A 20,217-nucleotide genomic window follows, 5' to 3' on the forward strand; every position below is an offset into this window, starting at 1 on the left:
CTTTTGACTTTATTACAAGTTTTGATGGTCATATGTCAAGACTTAAATGGAAAATAGGTATAAAAGATGTCTCTTTTTTTAGAATTGCTGTTGGAGAGAGAGAGATGGCTCAGCAATTAGGAGTCCATATTGATCTTACAGAAGTCCTGAGTTCTAATTCCTAGCACCCACATCAGACAGCTCACAACTATCTGTAATACAAGCTCTGGGTATCCAACATTCCTCTGACCCTCTTGGATGCACACATATATGCAATCAGGTTCACACATGAACAAGTAAATAATAATAAAAAGTATTTTTTTAGAGGGTGGCAAGGGCTGGGGACATAGCTCAATAGTTAAAAGCACTTGCCACTCTTACAGAAGAACTGGGTTTGGTTCCCAGAACCTATATGGTGTCTTAGAACTACTCATAACTCTGGTTCTAGGGAATTTAACATCCTCTTTTGGCCTCTGCAAGCACCAGGCACATGTGTGGTTATATACACATACATGTAGGCAAAATACTCACACATAAAATAAACCTAAAATTTAGTTCCTATCAGTAGTCTAGGCTAATGGTTGTTTTGGTAATTGATGCAAATAGGAGCTTCGTTCAATTGGATATGTTTCATTAACTCTATAAATATAACTGGTGCTCATTTTACTTCTTACTCCAGGAGAGGCAGCTGGCCTGGCCTTAGGTTTGGTTATGTTAGGTTCTAAAAACGCTCAGGCCATTGAGGATATGGTTGGCTATGCACAAGAAACTCAACATGAGAAGATTCTGCGTGGTCTAGCAGTTGGCATTGCATTAGTGATGTACGGGAGAATGGAAGAGGCTGATGCTCTCATTGAGTCTCTCTGTCGTGATAAGGTGAGATCCTATTTTCTCCCCTGCAACCTACATTCTTATTCTATAATGTTTTTGAATGCTTTAATAGTCCTTGTTTTGGTTTTCAAGACAGGGTTTCTCTGTGTAACAGCCTGGTCTCTTTGTAGACCAGGATGGCCTGGAACTCACAGAGACCCACCTGTCTCTTTCCAGTGTAATAGTCCTTTAATAAGGTTGAATGTTTATTATTTTTTCATCAGAAAACTGGCATTCTTTATACTTGAGTAAAGGTTTTCTGATATCTCTTATTTATATGATGGTATTGTGTGCAGCAGGTGGCCAGAGCTACACTCTTCTCTGTAATGTGTTCAATACATTATAGTTTATTGGCTGGATTACTAATTAATTTGTTCAGCTATCTGTCTCCACATTCCTTCCACTCAGTGTTCCATGCCCAAGAATTAGATAAGGAAAAGGCAAATTAGAATATGGTGATGGCACTTTAATCCTAGCACTCAGGAAGCAGATGCAGGCAGATCTCTGTAGGTTTGAGGCTGGCTTGGTCTACAGAGTGAGTTCCAGGACAACCTGAGCTGCACAGAAAAACCCTGTCTTGAAAAACCAAAAAAGGTGAGGGCAGTATTTTCCCTGTTCACTTTGAAAACTACTAATCACAGACGAATTGTTTTAAAGTTTATGGTTCATTCATTAAATGAGCCTGCGTGGTGTCTGTGCTACTATACCTGAGGTGTTTGTTTTCAGAGGGGATTTCATTGCATTGCCCAGGTTGTCCTGTAACAGCTGGACTCAAACCTCCCACCTGAGCCTCTCAGGTAGTTGGGACCACAGGCTTGCTTCAAAATGCCCAGCAACACCCACTCTTGGAAGTATGTTGAGGATTAATTGGAATTATTCTTTCTCAGGACCCAATTCTTCGGAGATCTGGAATGTATACTGTAGCCATGGCTTATTGTGGCTCTGGTAACAACAAAGCTATCCGACGCCTGCTACATGTTGCTGTAAGTACTCTGCTTTTCTTTTGGGGTAAAGTGGAAGGGAAAGTTTGCAGGTGAACAATGAAGGGTGGAAGTTACCTACACCATGTGTCATATGTGACCGACCTCGGTGGTCTGAACTATTGATCTTCATTCATCGGACACAGTAAACCATAGTTCAACAGTAGATTTTCAGAATGAAGTAGAACAATACTATTTCAACATGAATAGCCTTCAAAAACAGTCAAGTGTGTTTTCTGAAACTCTACACCAAGGAGCATTCTCATTTGTAAGAGACAAGGTCATGAGAATATGTGCTCATCCTAAAATAAGCAGCTCTAAAGATTGTCAAGAAACTACTTTTTCTAGTCAGTGAAATTAGGTTTAGGTACCTCTAACAGGAACATGCTCTATTTCAAGAGCTCTGCTGCACAGTAAATCTGATGCCCATGCTTTCCAACAAGCCTTTTCCACAGTCTTCTCAGTCTGTATGTAGTTTATTAAGAATAATGTTGTCCTCTCAAATAGTATTCACACACGTGTAACTTAGTGAATTTCTATCATCTGGACAATGGGAAAAGGGAAAACCATCATTTCCAGTGCAGTAAGGTATAAAATGGTTGCTCATCTCTTAAGACTCTTGTCCCACTTTATTAGCATTTCTGCTTGATCATTGTCTTTTTTTTTTTTTGGTTAGGTAGGTTTTTGGGGGTGGGGTTATTTGTTTGTCCTGAAACTCACTCTGCAGACCAGGCTGGCCTCAAACTCAAGACCTCCATCTGCGCTTTCCTCCTAAGTGCTGGGATTAAAAGCCTGCACCACCACCTAGTGGATCCTTGTCTTAGGGTTTTATTGCTGTGAAGAGACACCATGACCATAGTAACTCTTATAAAGGAAAACATTCAGAGCTTGCTTAGTTTCAGAGGTTTTTTTCCTTTGTCATCATGGCAGTATGCAAACAGACATAATGCTGGAGAAGTAGTTGAGAATCCTGTTCTGCAGGCAGCAGGCAGAGTGTGACACGGGCCTGCCTTGGGCTTCTGAAACCCCCAAGCTCACCTCCAGTGACATGCTTCCTCCAACAAGGCCACACTTCCCTATAGTGCCATTCCCTGTAAGCCCTATGGGGGCCATTCCATTCAAACTACCACAGTCAACATAGTATGAATTAAATTGCATTTTGCTTGATCTTGGGGCATATTGTTTGAAAACAACATTGAAGGAATGCTTGTGTCCCTTATACCTCCAAAAGTTATAATGCATCTGAATTAGTCTTAAACCTCACCGGGCCACAACGGCATCTAAGAAGCTTCAAAGTGGGATTTATTTTTTCTAAATTAAGAAAAGAGAGGGTTTTTTGTTTGTTTGTTTTGTTTTGTTTTTAATTTTTGAAATAGGGTCTTACCATGTAGCATTGGCTAACCTTGAATATCATATGTAGATAATACTGATCTTAAGCTCACAGAGATAGGCCTTTCTCTGCTTTCCTAGTGCTGGGATTAAAGGTGAACCAAGAAAGACTTTTTAAAAATTATATTTGTCATTATTTCTTATATTTATTTACTGTATACATTTAAGGTATATAATACATTTGATATACTTAGGAAGGAGAAAAACTTAATGAAGAAATATTATTTAGGCCTAATTTACATTTGACTAATGGGCATTTATATCATTTTATTAAAGGAATGTATGTTATAATGTGTGTTACACTCATCTTAAATTTTCCCTCTAGGTCAGTGATGTTAATGATGATGTCAGGAGAGCAGCAGTAGAATCACTTGGCTTCATTTTATTCAGGTAATAATTTTTTAGCTTTAGATTCTGTTTGTATTCCATTTCTTAAGTAGACTCTTAAAGACCTGAACATATTGAACTTTAAAGAGGGGCCAGTAAGATTGGTTTTGTGTCTATGAAAAGGAACAATGTTGTGTTTGAGAAGTAAAATAATTTTCTCTATTCAGTTTCCTGTAATATCTGCTTATTCTAATTTTTTTGCCCCTTATTTCCTGTGGCTCATATATGTGCTAAATCCCAGTTTCAGCAGCAGGTGTCACCTGTGAGCCATCTTTTGTTAGTACACTCCTTTCACACCATGATTGCCAGGTGGCGCTAGTGAGTCAAATGAATTATGTACTTGCACTGTATTACCCAGGCTGGTCCTGAACTCAGGCTCAAGAGATTTTCCTGCCTCCGCTTTCTAAATAGCAGAGGTTTCCAGTATATACCCTGTGTGTGGCTTATTGAAGCACCTTGATAAGTTGTTTTCCAGAGTACCTTCTTGAATAGGTAGGGGCTAGAAGATTGAGAAACTCTCTTGCTTAAACCTTTTTTATAGATGAAGAATATTAAATGTGGTCAATTAGTTCAGGGGACTAAAGTCAAAGAGCAAGTTTTTAAATTTTTACTTTAATGCATATTCTCCAAACATGAATATTTAAAGGCAAAAGGAACTTAGAAATCAGTAAGCTTCTTTTTAAATGTTTTATTGTATTTACTTATTTGTATATACATATGCCTGTGGGCATGTGTGTACCATTGTGCCGGTGTGGAAGTGAGAAAAAAAACGTGGGAGTCAATTCTCTTCTAGTACCATTTGGGTCCCAGAGGTCAAACTCAAGTTATCAGACTTGGCAGCAGAGTGCCTTTACCTACTAAACTATCTTATTTGCCCATATTAAATACATATTTTTAAGCTAAGGCTATTAAATTTCATGAAGTTTGTGTTGTTGTAGAGCTAAATGATGAGCCCTAGATTCCTAACAGTCTCATGATAAATCTAGCTTTCTCTTCCTTGTGTTTTTGTCAGAGCTCTGTCTTCCTTGAAGAGGCTATAACAAAATACTGTTCCTCAGATTTCCTTGTTGTGTTTAATATTTGAGAAGTGTTTGTCCTTTGTCTAAAATTCTTACATTTTTTTTCTCATGTGACATTATTTGCTTCCAAGTATGTGCTCCAGTTTTTTTTTTAATTTTTTTATTGTATGTGTACAAGTATTTTATCTATATGTATGTGTGTGCATCACATGTGTGCAGTGCCCACAGAGGCCAGAAACCAGTGTCAGATCTCCTGGAACTGTACGTGGGGTCTGGGAGTGGAGCCTAAGTCCTTCCTCTGCAAAAACATCGGAGCCATCTCTCTAGAGCCCTCCATTTTGTCTTTCCCTTTACTCTGGTAGAATCAGGGTTTGGGTTTTGAGCTAGGTTCTTGCTCCAGGCCAGCTTCTAACTCAGTATGACTGTATAGCCCAGGCTGGCTTCTAACTCATAATCATCCTGCCTGAGCCTCCCAAGTGTTAGGATTGCACGCATGTACCATCATCTCTGGCCTCTTAAAATTTATTTTTTCTTGATTAAAAAAAAAAAAAAAAACTTTAGATAATGCTTATTGGAAATAAATATCAAAAACATATATTCATTCTTTCTTAAATGAAATTATCTTTGTGTAAAATTCTCATCTATACTATTCTATTTATTCACAAGAATAGACCATGCAGATGTACTATTTTCAGCCTTTCTCCAGATTTGGAGACTATTATTTTATAATGTCTATGATCAGTGATAAAAATAGGACTGGGAATGTCGCTCAGTGGTAAGACAGTTTTCTATCATCTGCAGGACCCTGAGTTTGATCCTCAGCAGTGTGTCAGAGGACAGACTAAAACCAAACAAATGAAACATACATTTTAAAAAATTGACAGGCATAATGGTAATACATGCTTCTAATAACTTTAAGGCTAACCTTGGTTACATATACTGAGACCTGCTTTTTCTTTTTCCTTTTAATTTATATGGGTGTTTTGCCTATGTGTGTATCTGTGTGTCGCTTTCATACCACCATCAGATTCTTTGGAGTTAGTTGTGAGCCGCCATGTGAGTGCTGGAAATCAACCCTGAAAGAGCAGCCAGTGCTCTAAGCACTTAGTAATCTCTCTAGCTTAGCCCATCAAATAACAGATTTCTTTTCTATTCATAAAATAGAAATTACAATTAAATACCAGTGGTAAAAATTTGAAACTATGTTGTTCCTTTTTACAAATAGTTGATATTAATGTTACATTTCAGTCAGTAGACTGTCTGGAAATGCTAGAATGATCTCACTAGCTATAGACAAGGTCAAAGAATCTTTAAAGTGACATCTGAAGCTAGTTTATATAGATTCTGTTATTATTTTTGTAGGTGAGCAGTAATGGAAATCTGCAAACAGCATAGAGTATATTGGGAACGCTTTGGTAGCATTACTGGTAACCATGTGAGTAGAATTCCTGAAACACCTGTGTGCTTCCAGGTGTATAAAGTGTAGACCTTAGACTGTTATCAGTGTGATGTCTGACAGTAGCCGCCTTAGGGTTGGGGAGTGGCTTGGCAATAGCACACTTGTCTTGGCATTCATTAGGCCCTGAGTTTATAGCATCAGGAAGGGGAAGAAAATAATGTTTGCTATGACAAGAATATAAATCTTAACATATGTCAGAGTTATCAGATTATAACCTCAAACCAAATTATAACCCAAACCTGGCTTTTGTTTGTTTTAATCTATTTTGGGGATGGGGAAGTATAAATTATTTTTTAAGTGAACTAACACATCTGAATGCTGTTGAAAATATTAGGACCACTAGGGGGAAATGCCTAATGCTTTAATGATAAGTTAATTTAAATTTGAGATATACTTTGCCTGCCAGATGATACAGAACCCCTACATATATATGTACCTGTTGGGGTCTATGCATAGATCCATGTTCTAGGAAAAGATTATTCCACTGGAGGAATATATGGCTGGTTTACTTACATTGAGATTCTCCATCCTGCACATTTCCTAAGATAATAATTATCCTAAACTCAGTTGCCTAGAAAGTATCCTTGATAGACCAGGAGGTCTAAGTACAGCTCAGCTTTAGATAGCAAAGCTAAAATATGGGCTTGTCTTCTTGATTGCCACCTCCTCTAGCCTAAGTTTGTTTACCATTTGTGTTGGTATCATTAAATGAATACACCAACAGGACTGCTTTTTACTTAATCCCTGTTAAGAATGGCACAAGATGTAGATGCAAAAACTGAGGACAGTTAAACTGAATATCATTTACAAATTTTGCTAGCTGTCCAGTATAGGACTCGTTTCCAGCTCTAATAGCACAGGGTGAAATAACAAACAATAAATGAAAAATTTTGTACTAGAAGTTCAGCCACATCGTTGGGTATATACAAGCAGATGTAAACATGGTCTATGACATCACTCACTTAACTACTTAGGTCTCTGGATCGGGTTTCCATAGTTCCTGATCACTATTAAGTCACTCTTATAAATATTATCAGAAGGGTTTTTTGTTGTCATTCTTTGTTTTGGTTTTAGGGTTTTACATGTATATTGGGGGGGATCCAGTATATATCATATTTTTGTGGTATTTTTAGAGGGTGGGGCGTCTCACTGGATGTGGAGCTCACTGATTCAACATTAGTAGAAGGCCAGCAAGCTCAGGAATCCTCCTGTCTCTGCATTCCCAGCAATAAGATTGCAGACAGGCAAGTTGTGTGGGTGTAGGGAGCCCAGACTCAAGCCCTCATTCTTGCATGCTGAGCACTGAACCATCATCTCCCTAGCTCTGTAATCATTGTTTTAGTCATCTGTTTTTGTCTTTTGGTCCTGTCACTATTGTTTATGCCTTATGTTTTTAAAAACTTAAGAGAGTTAACATTTTTTTCATTTTATTTAATTCTTAGCACAACTTTACATACAATTAGGAACTTAAAATAATTTATGATATTGATTTTTTTTTCTTTGAAGACTAAAGTTTGTCGATTTATATAATTTTATTTCATTTGAAAACCAGAGTAGGGGTTGCTTTTTTTTGTAGCCATACAGAACTACTTCATCCATGTTTTGACCTTGTTTAGTATTAATTCTTGCTTCCAGGAGATGATTTTTTTAATTCTATGCATTTTTCTTGGTGCACTTGCGTCATATTCATCATCTTACTTGAGTTAGATGAAGACGTCATGTTCTACACATAGCTGACTTGCTCTTCAGTTTTTTCAGCATCATTTTCAGTGAGGAGAAGTGTGTCTAGGAGAATGATTGATGAAGACTGAATGGTTGAACTTCGGAGCTTCATTGGGCTCTGGTACATAGCAGGATTAATCCCATTTCGAATTCCATGTTTTGTGAAAAATTTAGAGTTTTCTACCATTGAATTCCCAAAGTAGAGTGTACTGGAACATTTTCTGAGTGCTTTTACTGACTTTGTGGCTCGGTAATTGCAGGTGATGTACCTGCAAAATGCTTCCCGAAATGTCTTATTGAAGAGGGTATAGATCAAAGGATTCACCCCTGAGGAAATGTAGCCTATCCACACAAATATTTCTAGGAGCATTTTGAGAGTAGCCTGGTTGCAGGAATCACACAAAGCTAAAGTTATATTTGTAATAAAAAAGGGGCACCACATAAGCAGAAAGAGGAAAAATACAATTCCAAGGACTTTTGAGGCTCTCTGTTCATTAGAAATGGTTTGGGATGATTTTTTTCCAACTGAAGACAGTCTTCGCATAAGAGTTTCATCACTTGAGTTAGGTAGAGTTTTATCCTTGTGAGAACCATCCAGCATGGCAACCTTTTCAGGTGATGAAAAAGACGATTCTTCTCTTTGGAAAACTGTGGGCACAGTACACCAAGTTAGACGTTGAGGTGGCTTGTTTTTAAGCAGGTAAGCTTTCTTTCGTAAAGCATGAATAGTGAGAAAGTAGGTGACGATCATGATTGCAAGAGGTGCAAAGAAAGCAGCCAAGGAGCCAAAGAGCATGAAATTGCCAAAACGTTCCTTCTTCAGCTCGCAGGTGATGTTGTCTGGGTTAGTCACATCATTCTCTATCCCTTTAATAGGGACTGGGATGGCAATGCCTGAGGAAGACGAAGCAAGAGAAACGGAGTCATTTTCATGACCTGTTCTTAGATTAGTTGTTTTGAGATTAAATTTAGTGCTGATGAGTGCATTGTAAATCCTGGGACCTCAGCTTCAAGTCTGTCAGGTGCTATCTGTGGATCCTTGACAAATGAAATCCAACTGAGCAAATCTTCTTTTAACAGGTTGGGAAAGAGCTCAGAGTAGTTAATTTAGAGAGAATTTAGAGATTTGGTGTCTTAATTTTCAAATGCTATCTATTTATTTACCATCTTGAGGTTATACAGTTTCACCTAACAATTTGATCTTTTGGTATTTGTGAATGTCTTTTAATCCTAACTTTTTAGAGAAACAAAATGGGTCTTTCTTTAAAAATTGCTGCTTAATAAACAAGTGTGTACAAATTATGAGACTTACTTTCGAGGTTAAGAGTTCCTCTAATAGTTGAGAATCTGTGTACCTCATGCTGTGTTTTAAATACTTTTAAGTATTATAAAGTAGGTATTTAAATGTGATGTTGCTTAGGAAAGTAGTTATTAGAAAATGAAATAACACAAGGTCACACCTTCAAAACAGCAGATATTTTTAAATATGTGAGCTGATTGATCTTTTATTTTGTATTATTTTGTGAGTCCAAAAGCACTCTGTTTTCTTCACAACGTATTTATAATATCCAGTAGCTCCTCAAATCCTTTACAGTGGCCGCCTGGACCCTTCCCACCTGCTTCATAGTTATCACTAGAAAGAAGGGTTTGTGTGCTCTGCGCCAGGGGGTCAGCATCTATTGCTATAAGCACTCTAACATTCTATTTCTGTAAGTTTTACCAGAGCACAGCCATACTCATTACTAGTGTGTTAACTATGGCTTCTTTCAGCCAGAACAACTTGTATTTGATAGCCAGAGAGGTAAAAGTAAGGAGTGGGGTTGGGGGAAGAGTCTGAGTGTGTGCATTCGTGCATGTGTGAGCACGATTTTATTCTCCTACAAGCTTGCGCATTATACTTAGTAAAAATTTGATGTTGATAAAGTCATGTTATCCAGCCTTAATTTATCTATCACCATTTTCCTGCTCATTTAGAAAAGGTTGCTGACTGTAACCTTGTTATTTCTGCTATTCTTTCCCTCACTAGACAGTGACTTTCTCATTCTGGTCATCTGCTGTTTGATTAAAAAAAAAAAAAAAATTCTCTGTTCTGAGCAGATGCTTTTTAAACTCTTCTTTTGTCACATGCCAGGCTAGTAGCATACCTTGATTTTTTTTACTCCCAACGAAGTTTGTGTCTAAAGCCGTTGTTTCAGGAATGTAAAGATAATCTCTAAGTTTTTCTTTATTGAGCACATTTTTTTAACACTGGTTAGAGAGAAGTAAGCAGTAGTTTTTTGTTTTGTTTTATTTTGGTTTTGCTTTTTTTTACTCCCCAACTCTTCAGAATTCATAATTTTCCTGGTCAAAAAAAAAAAAAAAATTTCTTTCTACTGAGAATCAGTGAATGTGGTGGTCAGATCATTTGTTACAGATCTGCAAGTTTTTTTTCTGGCACTAACTTAAGAGAGCTCTGAATGGACACTGTACTTGGTTTGAGGTATCTAATAGCAGCTATCTTTGAGCCTTAAAGGTGATAGTAGACTGGAGAAGTAGCTACCAACCAACCAAAACTCCAGTTCCAAGAGGTACAGTGCCCTCATCTAGCCGCCTCAGGCACTAGGCATACACAAAACACACATACATACGTGCAGGCAAAGCACTCAGACAGAAAGTAAAAATAAATCTTAAAAAAAAAATTAAAAAGATTAGTGTAGAAGCATAGAACAGTTTAAAGGAAATTGATTTCTTTCTATAAACCATTTCTAAACATTGGCTTAACATCTACCTTAGATTTTTTTTTTTGGACAGTTAAGACACTAAAGTAGATATTTAACTGCCTTCAGTCTGTACACATTGGAATGCCGACTTCCTGGGTGAATTTATGGTCTTTAGTACTTGCTTACAAAGTTTGACTTGGTTGGCTGTTTCTCCTATCTTGTTTATGCTGTTAGATGTGATTTAAGATGCATTTCATTTTTGCTACTTTGGTGGCTAGATTCCTTGTGCTAATTAGACCTTAATGATTTGTTGGCAAATATCAACACTTTGGGATTTAAACTTCCTAAATATCAAAATTGAAGTGTGGTGGTATCTCAGCAATTCCGAAGACATGGACTTGCTGCTAGCATAGGTTTTACTGGTAATGGTTTAGAAGCTGCACAGTGAATGCGATATGCAAGTTCTTGGACATCAATGGATTGTCTTGACCTCTCAGTTTTCCTAGATACCAAACCTGGCATTCTGGCCATATGGAAATAAAGACTGGACGCTGCACCAATACCTCTGGCATTCCCCACATACCTATTGAAATTAACCATACCACTGTAATCTTGATGAATGTAGTAGCCCGGGAGTTGCACTGATTGGCCTGGATTGGCTTTTTGATGGCTATGTAGCGATCCACTGAAATAGCACAGAGATGCATGATGGAGGCAGTTGAAAAGAGAACATCAAGGAATAACCAGGCAGGACACAGGACCAGTGGGAGGGGCCATATAGCCTCTGAAAGAAAAAGAATTTTTTTGCTTATAGAATGGCAATCTTCAGTTTAATCTTTTTTCTTAAGCCAGTACATATTTTTAAGCCTCTTAAAATGACTGTGGAGATGTTATTGATGTTGCAAATGAGTCAATCCAAATATAATTAAGTCTTTGAGTATAAGTTTATGGAGGAGGACATTTATTCATCAAAATTAAAATATTAATTGAAAACGCTCTTTAGAACATTGTGTATTCTGATTACAAATAGTGAACAGAGATGGATATCACCTGGGGCATTGGTTGGAAAAGCAGGCTCTTAGGTTCCATCTGACATATATGAGCATTGTATGAGAATGCAGTGAACCAAATCCCCACATGGATTTGGTGTATGGTGATTTAATTTCTGTATGGAAATTAAAGTTTAAACATCTATTCTATGAAAGACTTTGTAGTAACGGCTATTTTAGTCTTAAAAGCTGTACCTGCGTTTACTGGTGTCTCCTAGAATGTCTCCTAGAAAGGAGCATCTGGGAGCTGAGGAGACTTGGTTGGTAAAGTGCTTCCATGCAAATATGAGTACTAAGTTCATATCCCTGAAACCCATATACAAGCCAGGTGGGGGACAGTCTGCACGAGTAACCCCCAGTGCTAGGGAGACAGAAAGAAACCAAAGGGCCCCTGGGGCTTGCTTGCTGGCCAGCCAGCCTAGTCAAATCAGCGAGTTCTGGCTTCAGCTGAGAGAGCCTGTCTCTAAAAATAAGATGGAAAGTGATTGAGGAAGACACCTAACATCAACCCCTCTGATTCTCATACACACATAAGCACACTAGGACCTCATGAGAGTCTCTCAGAATAAACTAAAGCAAAGACCTGCAGATAGAACCTAAGCAATTCCATTTTCTTAACTGTAGCATTCCAGTTTTCTAGCATCAGTGGAAAATGACCTAAGACAAGAATGGCAATGCATTCTTTAACCACTTAACATTAAAGGAAAACAATCAATGATTGAGTTTCACAGTGGGAACTAAAGGGAAGCTATACTCTAGGTCCTGGGCTAGGAGTAGGGAAATAAAAATATTCAAGTCTGAACTATAGGATCGTGTAGTCCCTAAAGTCCCAGCTACTGTGGAGGCTGACAGGGAAGGGTCACTTTATTCCAGGCATTAATCCAACCTGGCAATATAGCAAGAGCCTGCATCAAAATTAAAACACTCAAGAAAGAGCATGTGTGTTGCTAGAGATGGAATCCAGGACCTGAAATATGCTAGGCAGGTTTTCTACCACTGACATTACTGTGATTCTGTTGTTTTTGTTTTGTTTTTCGGTTTGGGAATTTCTTGTTTTTGTTGTTGTTTTGTTTTGTTTGAGATAGCACTATGTGACTTAAGCTGACCTAAAAATATGCGAACTTTCTACCTCACCTGGCTACAGTGTTTTATCCTCAAGTGCACACAGTCTCTGTAGAACTTATAAAAATAAAATACTTTACTACTAATTTAAACTTGCTTCCTTAGCTATCCTTAATTATGTATTCTACATTTGAAAATAAAGGTCTGGAAAATTCTGGTCATAAATCTTGTAGCCATGAGCAGGAAGCCACAGGGAACACATAAAAAGTACATGTCTTTGGAATTTGACTCTTTGACCCACAGTATTTCTTCTTATAGGCTAAAAAGGCAAACTTTCCAGCGCTGACTTAATTAGGCCTGTGAAGCCCGTTAGCCTGATTTTCCACCAGAGTTAATATATTTATGAACACCAGTTTTGGAGACGTGGGAATTAAAATCAGTGCAGGTCACTAGAACATTCTTATTTTAATCAGAAATATCTGACAATGGTATAGAATTTTAAGAAAGAACAGGAGTAATGTGAAATTAAGAGAGATCTTTAAGATTCCACCTTTTATAAAATACTAATGGATACTTTTATGAAAACAATATGCCACTAAATTAACAGAAACCTTTTATTAAAAGCAAGAAAGGGGCTAGAGAGATGTTCAGGGGTTAAGAGCCTGGCTGCTCTTCCAGAGGACTCAGGTTTGATTCCCAGCACCCATGGCAGCTCACAACCATCTGTAGCCATAGTTCTAGGGCACCTGAAACCCCATTCTGGCCTCTGCAAGCACCAGGCACACCCATGGTACTCATGCATACATGCAGGCAAAATACACACATAAAATAAGATTGAAAAAACAAATGCGGGGGGTAGGGGAGGAGAAAGCAAGAATGGACACTTGCTTGTGACCCCATCACTTAGAGGCTGAGGCAGGAAAATGAAAACTTTCCAGCTAGCCAGGGCCTCACAGTAAGTTGAAAGCCAACCTTGACAATACATCCAAAACAAAAGTGTAACAATTTAGGAAAGCACAAAAGAAGCTAGGGATGTAATCTTGTGGTGGGCACCCATGTAGCATATAGCAAGCATCAAGTTTGACTTATAACTACATTTATTTGTTGTAACTTATGTTCCACCAATTTTCAGTGGGACTTGGATTGGATATCAATTAAATTTGTAATAAGTGAAACAGGAAAGATTTAAGTTTAAAAAATAAAAAGAAAAATAATCTGTGAGACGTTAATCAGGCACATAGACTAATTAATAACTGCTTTTCCTGGATCCACATAAAGTTTTTCTGAAAAACAAATTCTACTCGCCCTGTACCCTTTTCTTCAAACCCCGTCACCACCACCACCATCCCTGAATTGAACCAGAGCCTCAAGGCGAAGCAAGCACTCTGCCATTAAGCTATATGCCAACCCACAGATCCCATCTTCAGCTTTCTTCCATTCCTGTCTTTGAACTACAACCAGAGAAGAATATTTGAATAATGGCATTTCTATGGGTACCCAACATAATTGTAGGTTAAATGTCATAGAGTAACATTTGAGGAACAATTGAGAAGTAGTTGCTTCAGCTGTCAGAAGACCACTGCATGGTGAAACTGCATACTGTAAAGACCATGTACACGCAGGTAGCCACTCACGTGCTGCCTAAGTTTCTGTTTGCCTCCCTGCAAGGTTCAGCAACTTCATAGGCATTGCCTATTTCTAGTACCTTCCTCAGAAAATAGATCTCTAGGATTTGTACAAGTACTAGCTGAGACCTAAGGATCCTGTCACATAATGTGAATTGTATTTTTAATTGAAATACTGGGTTCTACCTCATCATCCCCAAAATTCTATAGGCTTTCTTGTTAATCCCATATGCTGAATACAGTACTTCAGGTTGGTCGGATCAATTTTTGTCTTTGAGAAAGCAGAGTAGAGCAGTGATTCTGAGCATGAGTCAGTCCTCTTGGATTCACATATTGCTGCCACTCCTTTTATCCTTTCCAACAATTTAGCTAACCTGGTGTAGAGTCTGTCTGTGAGGGCACTAGTATTACCTGTTTTATAGCTTGGTACAGTATTGGTTTGAAATACAGTAAAATAATATGTGTGAAACCTTTGAAACGGTGTTCAGAGAAAGCACTGAAAATGACAGTGTTTGTTGTCACTGTTTTGAACGGTGACTAGTCACTCAAACTAGCAGTGGAGGCACACGTGTTCAGAAACACGGCGGGCCACCTGTGTAAAACCGTGTCTTTATCGTCAAGTAGAGCAGGAGTGCAGTGCATCTGCTTGAACCTAAGCCTGTACTGGGGAACACAGAGGACACAGCAGGAACACACACAACAACTACACTAAAATCTATCGTAAAAGTTGGGTTCTACTGCTGTTTGTTACTATACTGAACATTAATAATTATGTATATTGTAATTGGGCTGTGCCCATGCTTTTGCTTGGAAGAGGATTATGTTGTTACTTGGGTTTTCTTTTGTTAATTGTAAGATTTTAATTTTTATTTTTAAAGCCAGAAGCTTCATGTTTTGATGAGATAGATTCACTGCATGTGAAATCTCCTTGCCTACTAGGCAAGTTTGTAGTTTGGAAAGCTAAGTTACATCATTTTTAAAAAAAAAAAGGATATTTAGCATCAGTCTCAAAATGTGTTGCAAAATATCTCCCTCATTTTAAGAATTTTAAAGGCATTCTGAAAAGACTATGCCTATAAGGTTCACAAAGGCACACAGTTTAGAAACTTAATTGTTGCAGGACAGCCCCAAGTAACTTCTGTTTAAACAAAATAATTGTGCGCATATATATATATATATATATATATATATTTCAAAAAGCAATACGTGGTTAGTGCTTAGATTGTACAAAGCTTCTAGATTGGTTACTTGGTTGGTATTGTTTGGTTTTGGGGGATTTGGTTTGGCATGTGTGTCCGTGTCTGTGTGTGTTTTCCTCTCATCTGAGCATATGGCATTTCCTGGGATTGGCTAATATGATAGTGTTTTAAGTGTTTTCACCTATTTAGTACATAGTAGAAAATGTCCTTGCCTTTTTATATTTCCACTTTCCAAAAAGTGTTTTAGTGCCTTGTTCTCCCATTTGATAAATAGAAAGTCTTTCCAGTCCAGCCTCCATCCACCTTAATACACTCTGCTCCACCCCCTCCATGGGTACTGCTTCTCACTGTGGCTCATAGAACATGGACTAAAATTTGTTGCAATGGAGCCCAGTGTGCTCATGCACACCTTTTATCCTAGTACCCGGAGGCAGAGGCAGGCCAGCCTGGTCTACACAGAGAAACCTTGTCTTGAAGAACAATAACACAAAACATAACAAAAGAAAGAAAGAAAGGAAGGAAGGAAGGAAGGAAGGAAGGAAGGAAGAAAGAAAGAAAGAAAGAAAGAAAGAAAGAAAGAAAGAAAGAAAGAAAACACAAATGAATAACCAAATGTTATATACATTTGCCTTCACATTTTCAGTAATGTATTTGATAAAAAAAATTAATGTATTTGGAAAAAAAATTAGAGATAATTCTGTTTCTTACTCACATATTCTTTTTATCTTTCCTTTCTTCATTCCTTCCCTCTTTTTTTTTTTTTTTTTTTTTTCTCCCTTTCTTCTTCTTTAAGACAAGGTTTCTCTGGAGGTTGTCCTGGAACTAGCTCTTGTAGACCAGGCTGGTCTCAAACTCACAGAGATCTGCCTGCCTCTGCCTCCCAAGTGCCTGGCTTTGTCTTCCTTTATTGTTGTCACTTTATTTTGGGGTGTGTGTGCGCGCGTGCGCCATGGCATGGGTCTTGGTACACGTGTGAAGGACAGGACAACAGGAATGAGTAAGTTCTCTCCTTTCTCTGTGTGGATCTTGGAGATGATGGGGGGTGCCCACCAAGCACCTTTACCCACTTTTACCATGGACCATCTCGCCAGTGGCTCGTGGTTTGAAGGTGTTTGTTATTGCAACAGGGTCATGCTGTATAAATCTCAGGCTGGCATCCAGTTTGCAGTCTCCCTGCCTCAGACTTCACTGCCCAAGTATTTCTAATGTATGTATTTTTAGAGTTTGTGTCCAAAGCTATTGTACTGTGATCATGGATTTTAAGAATAGTAGGTAAAACAGTAGAAATAAAAAGTAAGTAAATAAGTAAACCTGTAAAGGTGGCATCCAGTGCTCCCAAAGAAGATTTGGCAGAAAAGTTGTTTTATGTCAAGATTGCCATAATCTTGGTAAAGCAGAAATTCAGACAATATGGAATTAAATATTACAAATAAATGTTTGACTAAAATATCCCTTAGTTAAGAACACCAGGGCCAGTTCGTTATTTCTAGCTCATTCTTTTTAAAGTTTGACTTTATTAGATTATTTAACTGCTATAAATGTTTTTTCTTGCTTTCATTGAACTTGCTGTAATAGCTTTTTGATTATATAACCAAGAACACTTAGGTTTGGTTTGTAGACTTCAGAAGTTCTGAAGATTCCCTATGTAATTAGAGAAAATCATACACCATGTACTTACTTTTAAAAATTATCAGAAATTCATGCAAATGTATTAGTTTAGAGCAGCCCTACAGACTACAGCCAGGATTTCTGAATCTTCTTCGAATCCCCCATGACAGCGCCCCTTACCAGCAGGAAGTAGTTTGGAAAGAATGACGCCCAAATTCCCAAATATTGTGTATAAATGTTTGTTTTCATTTAATTGGACTTTGTTATATAAAATAAAATAATAAAAATGTATTAGTTTAGAAAGTCTTTGTATTTATCAGGCTGGGAAAGGCTATACAAAGATCCTACTATTTGAAGTCAGGTCCCCACCCATTTACACTGTGCACAGCTTCAAGTTTATGAACATTCGTTTGATGTTTTCCAGGGGTAGCTTGTATCCATATGCCCTGTGGTCACAGACTATGGCTTAAATAATGAATTCATGCTGTGACATTTTAAATGATGATTATGTTCCCAGGTTAGTTAGGGTTGATTCCTCACCCCCAAATCTGATAACAGCATAATTACTGGTTGGGACTATGAGACATTTTATGTTAATTGTTTTATAAGTATTTGAAGAATAAAATACTATTAAATGTGTTATAATTTAAGACCTAAATATGTAGGTGTTCTATATATTTTATGTTAAAATGTTTAGTTTTCTACTGTTTTTTGTTAAGAATATCTTAAGAAATAGTTTCTATATAAGCAATTTCTTCAGCTCATGGGATGCCTACTATTTGAAACCTTGTGAAGTTTTTGTCAGTTAATGTGAACACTGTAGTCTTTTCTCTGTTAAGATTCCTTATGCTAAGCAATGACTTAACTACCTAGCTCAGAATTTTGCATATAGCAGATATTTGGTATTTATGGACTAAGCTTTCAAGTTAAAATTTACTTCTGTAAAATTCCTTCAATTCTTTATTCAGTGTTTTTAATTTCATGTTAGTAAAACAAAGATAATACATCTTAATATTTTCCATATGCCTAGTGAAGCACCAAAGGGTGTACTTTTATCTTTAAGCTATTGTTATGAATGTGGAGTTGAGAATTGGGATCTTACTCCTGTGAGGTCTTTTTCCACATACGTTGCCTACATCCTCCCTCTTTCCTTTGAGCTTCACATTGTATGACAGTGTATTTCTTAGTCTTTGTGGTTAACATATATCATTAGGCTATTCAGGAGATTACAGAATCTCCAAAAGAAAGGGAAAGAAGAGAAAACAGTACTACTGATGAATCTACTAAGGCAGTAGATTCTTGTTTGTCGTTTAAAGCCGGGCAAGTGCTTCTTTGCAGTGGGCAGTTTTAACTCATCATCTTACATGTGAAGATACAAGTTCTTCATTTTATATGTCTCCCTCTTGTTTCTTATAAAAATAATTGGGATAGCGGGGTTTTTTCCTTCTTAATTTAATATGCCAGTGTGTTCTGGGTTAGTAAATTTTAGTTCTATAACTTGTGTGTTTAATTCTCCACATGTAAGTACAATTATTGGAAGCTTGAGCATCTATAATTTTCTTAAGTGATTTATTAGTGGAATATCAGTTTATCCCAAATATTGACTAATTAAGTGTTCTTTTAATGCTAGCTTTGAGACTTGGAGCCCTCATAATTCCTCAACAGAATCATTTGTGTTTACTCACATAGTTTGGGATGATGTACACACATAAGAAACTCCTTATGCCTACTGAAAGTCAAACTATATTTTTATAGTAACTCAGAATCCATTCCACTTATTTTATGGGCTCACAGGTTTATTGGGAACACAGATGATCATTTAAAAAAAAAATTAAACAGATGGGTCTTATCTTGAGGTACTCTGAGCCAGACCATTTCTTTTTGTAAATAAACATCTTTTCTTAAAGGTTCAAGGCAAGAGTTGTAGTAGGAATAGGACTCAGTGATACAGTGATTCTATTATTAAAGTTCTAGAATTGTTAAAGTTGTTGATTACTTTGTTAAAGGGAATTTGAAAAGTGTGGGTTGTTTTTTTTTTTTTTTTTTTTTTTTTTTTTTTTTTGTTTGTTTTTTGTTTTTTACTTAATATAATTTTTAGGTAATGCATGCAGAATCTGTGAATAATATTGCTAAATTAATGGCTTTATAAGATGGCTAAGGTGGAAATAAAATTGTTCCTAGAATTTGTTTTGTATCCTTTCACATTTATTACAAATCATAGAAAAAATGAGGGAATGTTCCCGTCTGTGTCTTTAGTCCAGGTCCATGTTTAGTTCCAAAGGAAATAAAGATCAAATGAATGTCAGGCTTTTAGTAGTTGGGGGTTTCAGTGTCAGGAACAAGGGGAAATACTTACCAAACATGATTGTCAAGAGGGCAATTGGCATCACAAACAATCCAACCAGCAAATCAGCCACCGCCAAGGACATTAGAAAGTAGTTGGTAGCATACTGCAGCCTTTTCTCCAGTGACACAGCCAGAATAACAAGGATGTTCCCACCGATGGTGGGTATTATCACCATGAGTATCAGCAGTGCTGCCCAGTGCACTCTGCTCCCCTGTTCCTCGGCAGTCAGCTTCATTTCCTTTCCTACTGATTCTGTCTTTAATCCAGAATGGTTAGACGAAATCAGGTGATCACATATATTCTGTAAAATGTGCTCAGGAGTTGTGCTTTGTTCAGACATTCTGTAAGAGCAAGGCGTTCGCTGTTCTGTGATTCAGTCCATTTCCAGACAGTGGTCACCATGGTCAGTAGCTAAGCTAGTCATCTGCTTTTGGAAGGCATTGTACCCATGCCAGCCATTCAAAGCCAAAGTTGGCTTATATTCCTTTTTAAAGATTTAGGTTCTCCAAGATGAGATTGTGTACACATCTGCCCACATTTGCCGGTAAGACATTCACATTCTAGTCTTTTCTAGAAGCTTAGATTTCAGAAAACTCAATGATTTCAGAAAACACCAATAGATGTGGAAGAAGAAGGGGGGAAAAAAGTTAGTTTTTCATCTTTTTTTATTTTCTGTAATTTTAAAAGATGAATTTGAACTTAAATATCCGAGAGTTCCCCCTAGTTACAGAGAGGTTGTGTCATTTCCAGAAAACATTAAAAATAAAATAAAATAAAAAACCACAAAGTACCCCCCTCCTGTATGCATATGTCACAGTTCAGC

At 37.4% G+C, this 20,217-nt stretch overlaps 2 protein-coding genes across 2 annotated transcripts in view; one reads left to right on the forward strand and one right to left on the reverse strand.

Annotated features, from left to right (window-relative positions):
• Psmd1 (proteasome 26S subunit, non-ATPase 1) overlaps window positions 1-20,217 on the forward strand; it is a 72,559-nt gene that overhangs the window by 24,907 nt on the left and 27,435 nt on the right. The window contains exons 14-16 of the mRNA XM_051190703.1: window positions 659-855; window positions 1,737-1,832; window positions 3,544-3,608. Of these exons, the coding sequence (XP_051046660.1) occupies window positions 659-855; window positions 1,737-1,832; window positions 3,544-3,608 (358 nt within the window). The remainder of the gene's footprint in view (window positions 1-658; window positions 856-1,736; window positions 1,833-3,543; window positions 3,609-20,217) is intronic.
• Window positions 7,807-19,765, reverse strand: Htr2b (5-hydroxytryptamine receptor 2B). The gene is made up of 3 exons (XM_051190704.1): window positions 19,404-19,765; window positions 11,088-11,288; window positions 7,807-8,699 (listed from the first exon to the last, which is right to left on the reverse strand). Exons 1-3 carry the CDS (start codon window positions 19,732-19,734, stop codon window positions 7,807-7,809), a joined length of 1,425 nt encoding a protein of 474 aa, XP_051046661.1. The 5' UTR covers window positions 19,735-19,765.

The sequence above is a fragment of the Phodopus roborovskii genome, unplaced genomic scaffold, assembly GCF_943737965.1.
Source record: "Phodopus roborovskii unplaced genomic scaffold, PHOROB, whole genome shotgun sequence".
Lineage (NCBI taxonomy): Eukaryota > Metazoa > Chordata > Mammalia > Rodentia > Cricetidae > Phodopus > Phodopus roborovskii.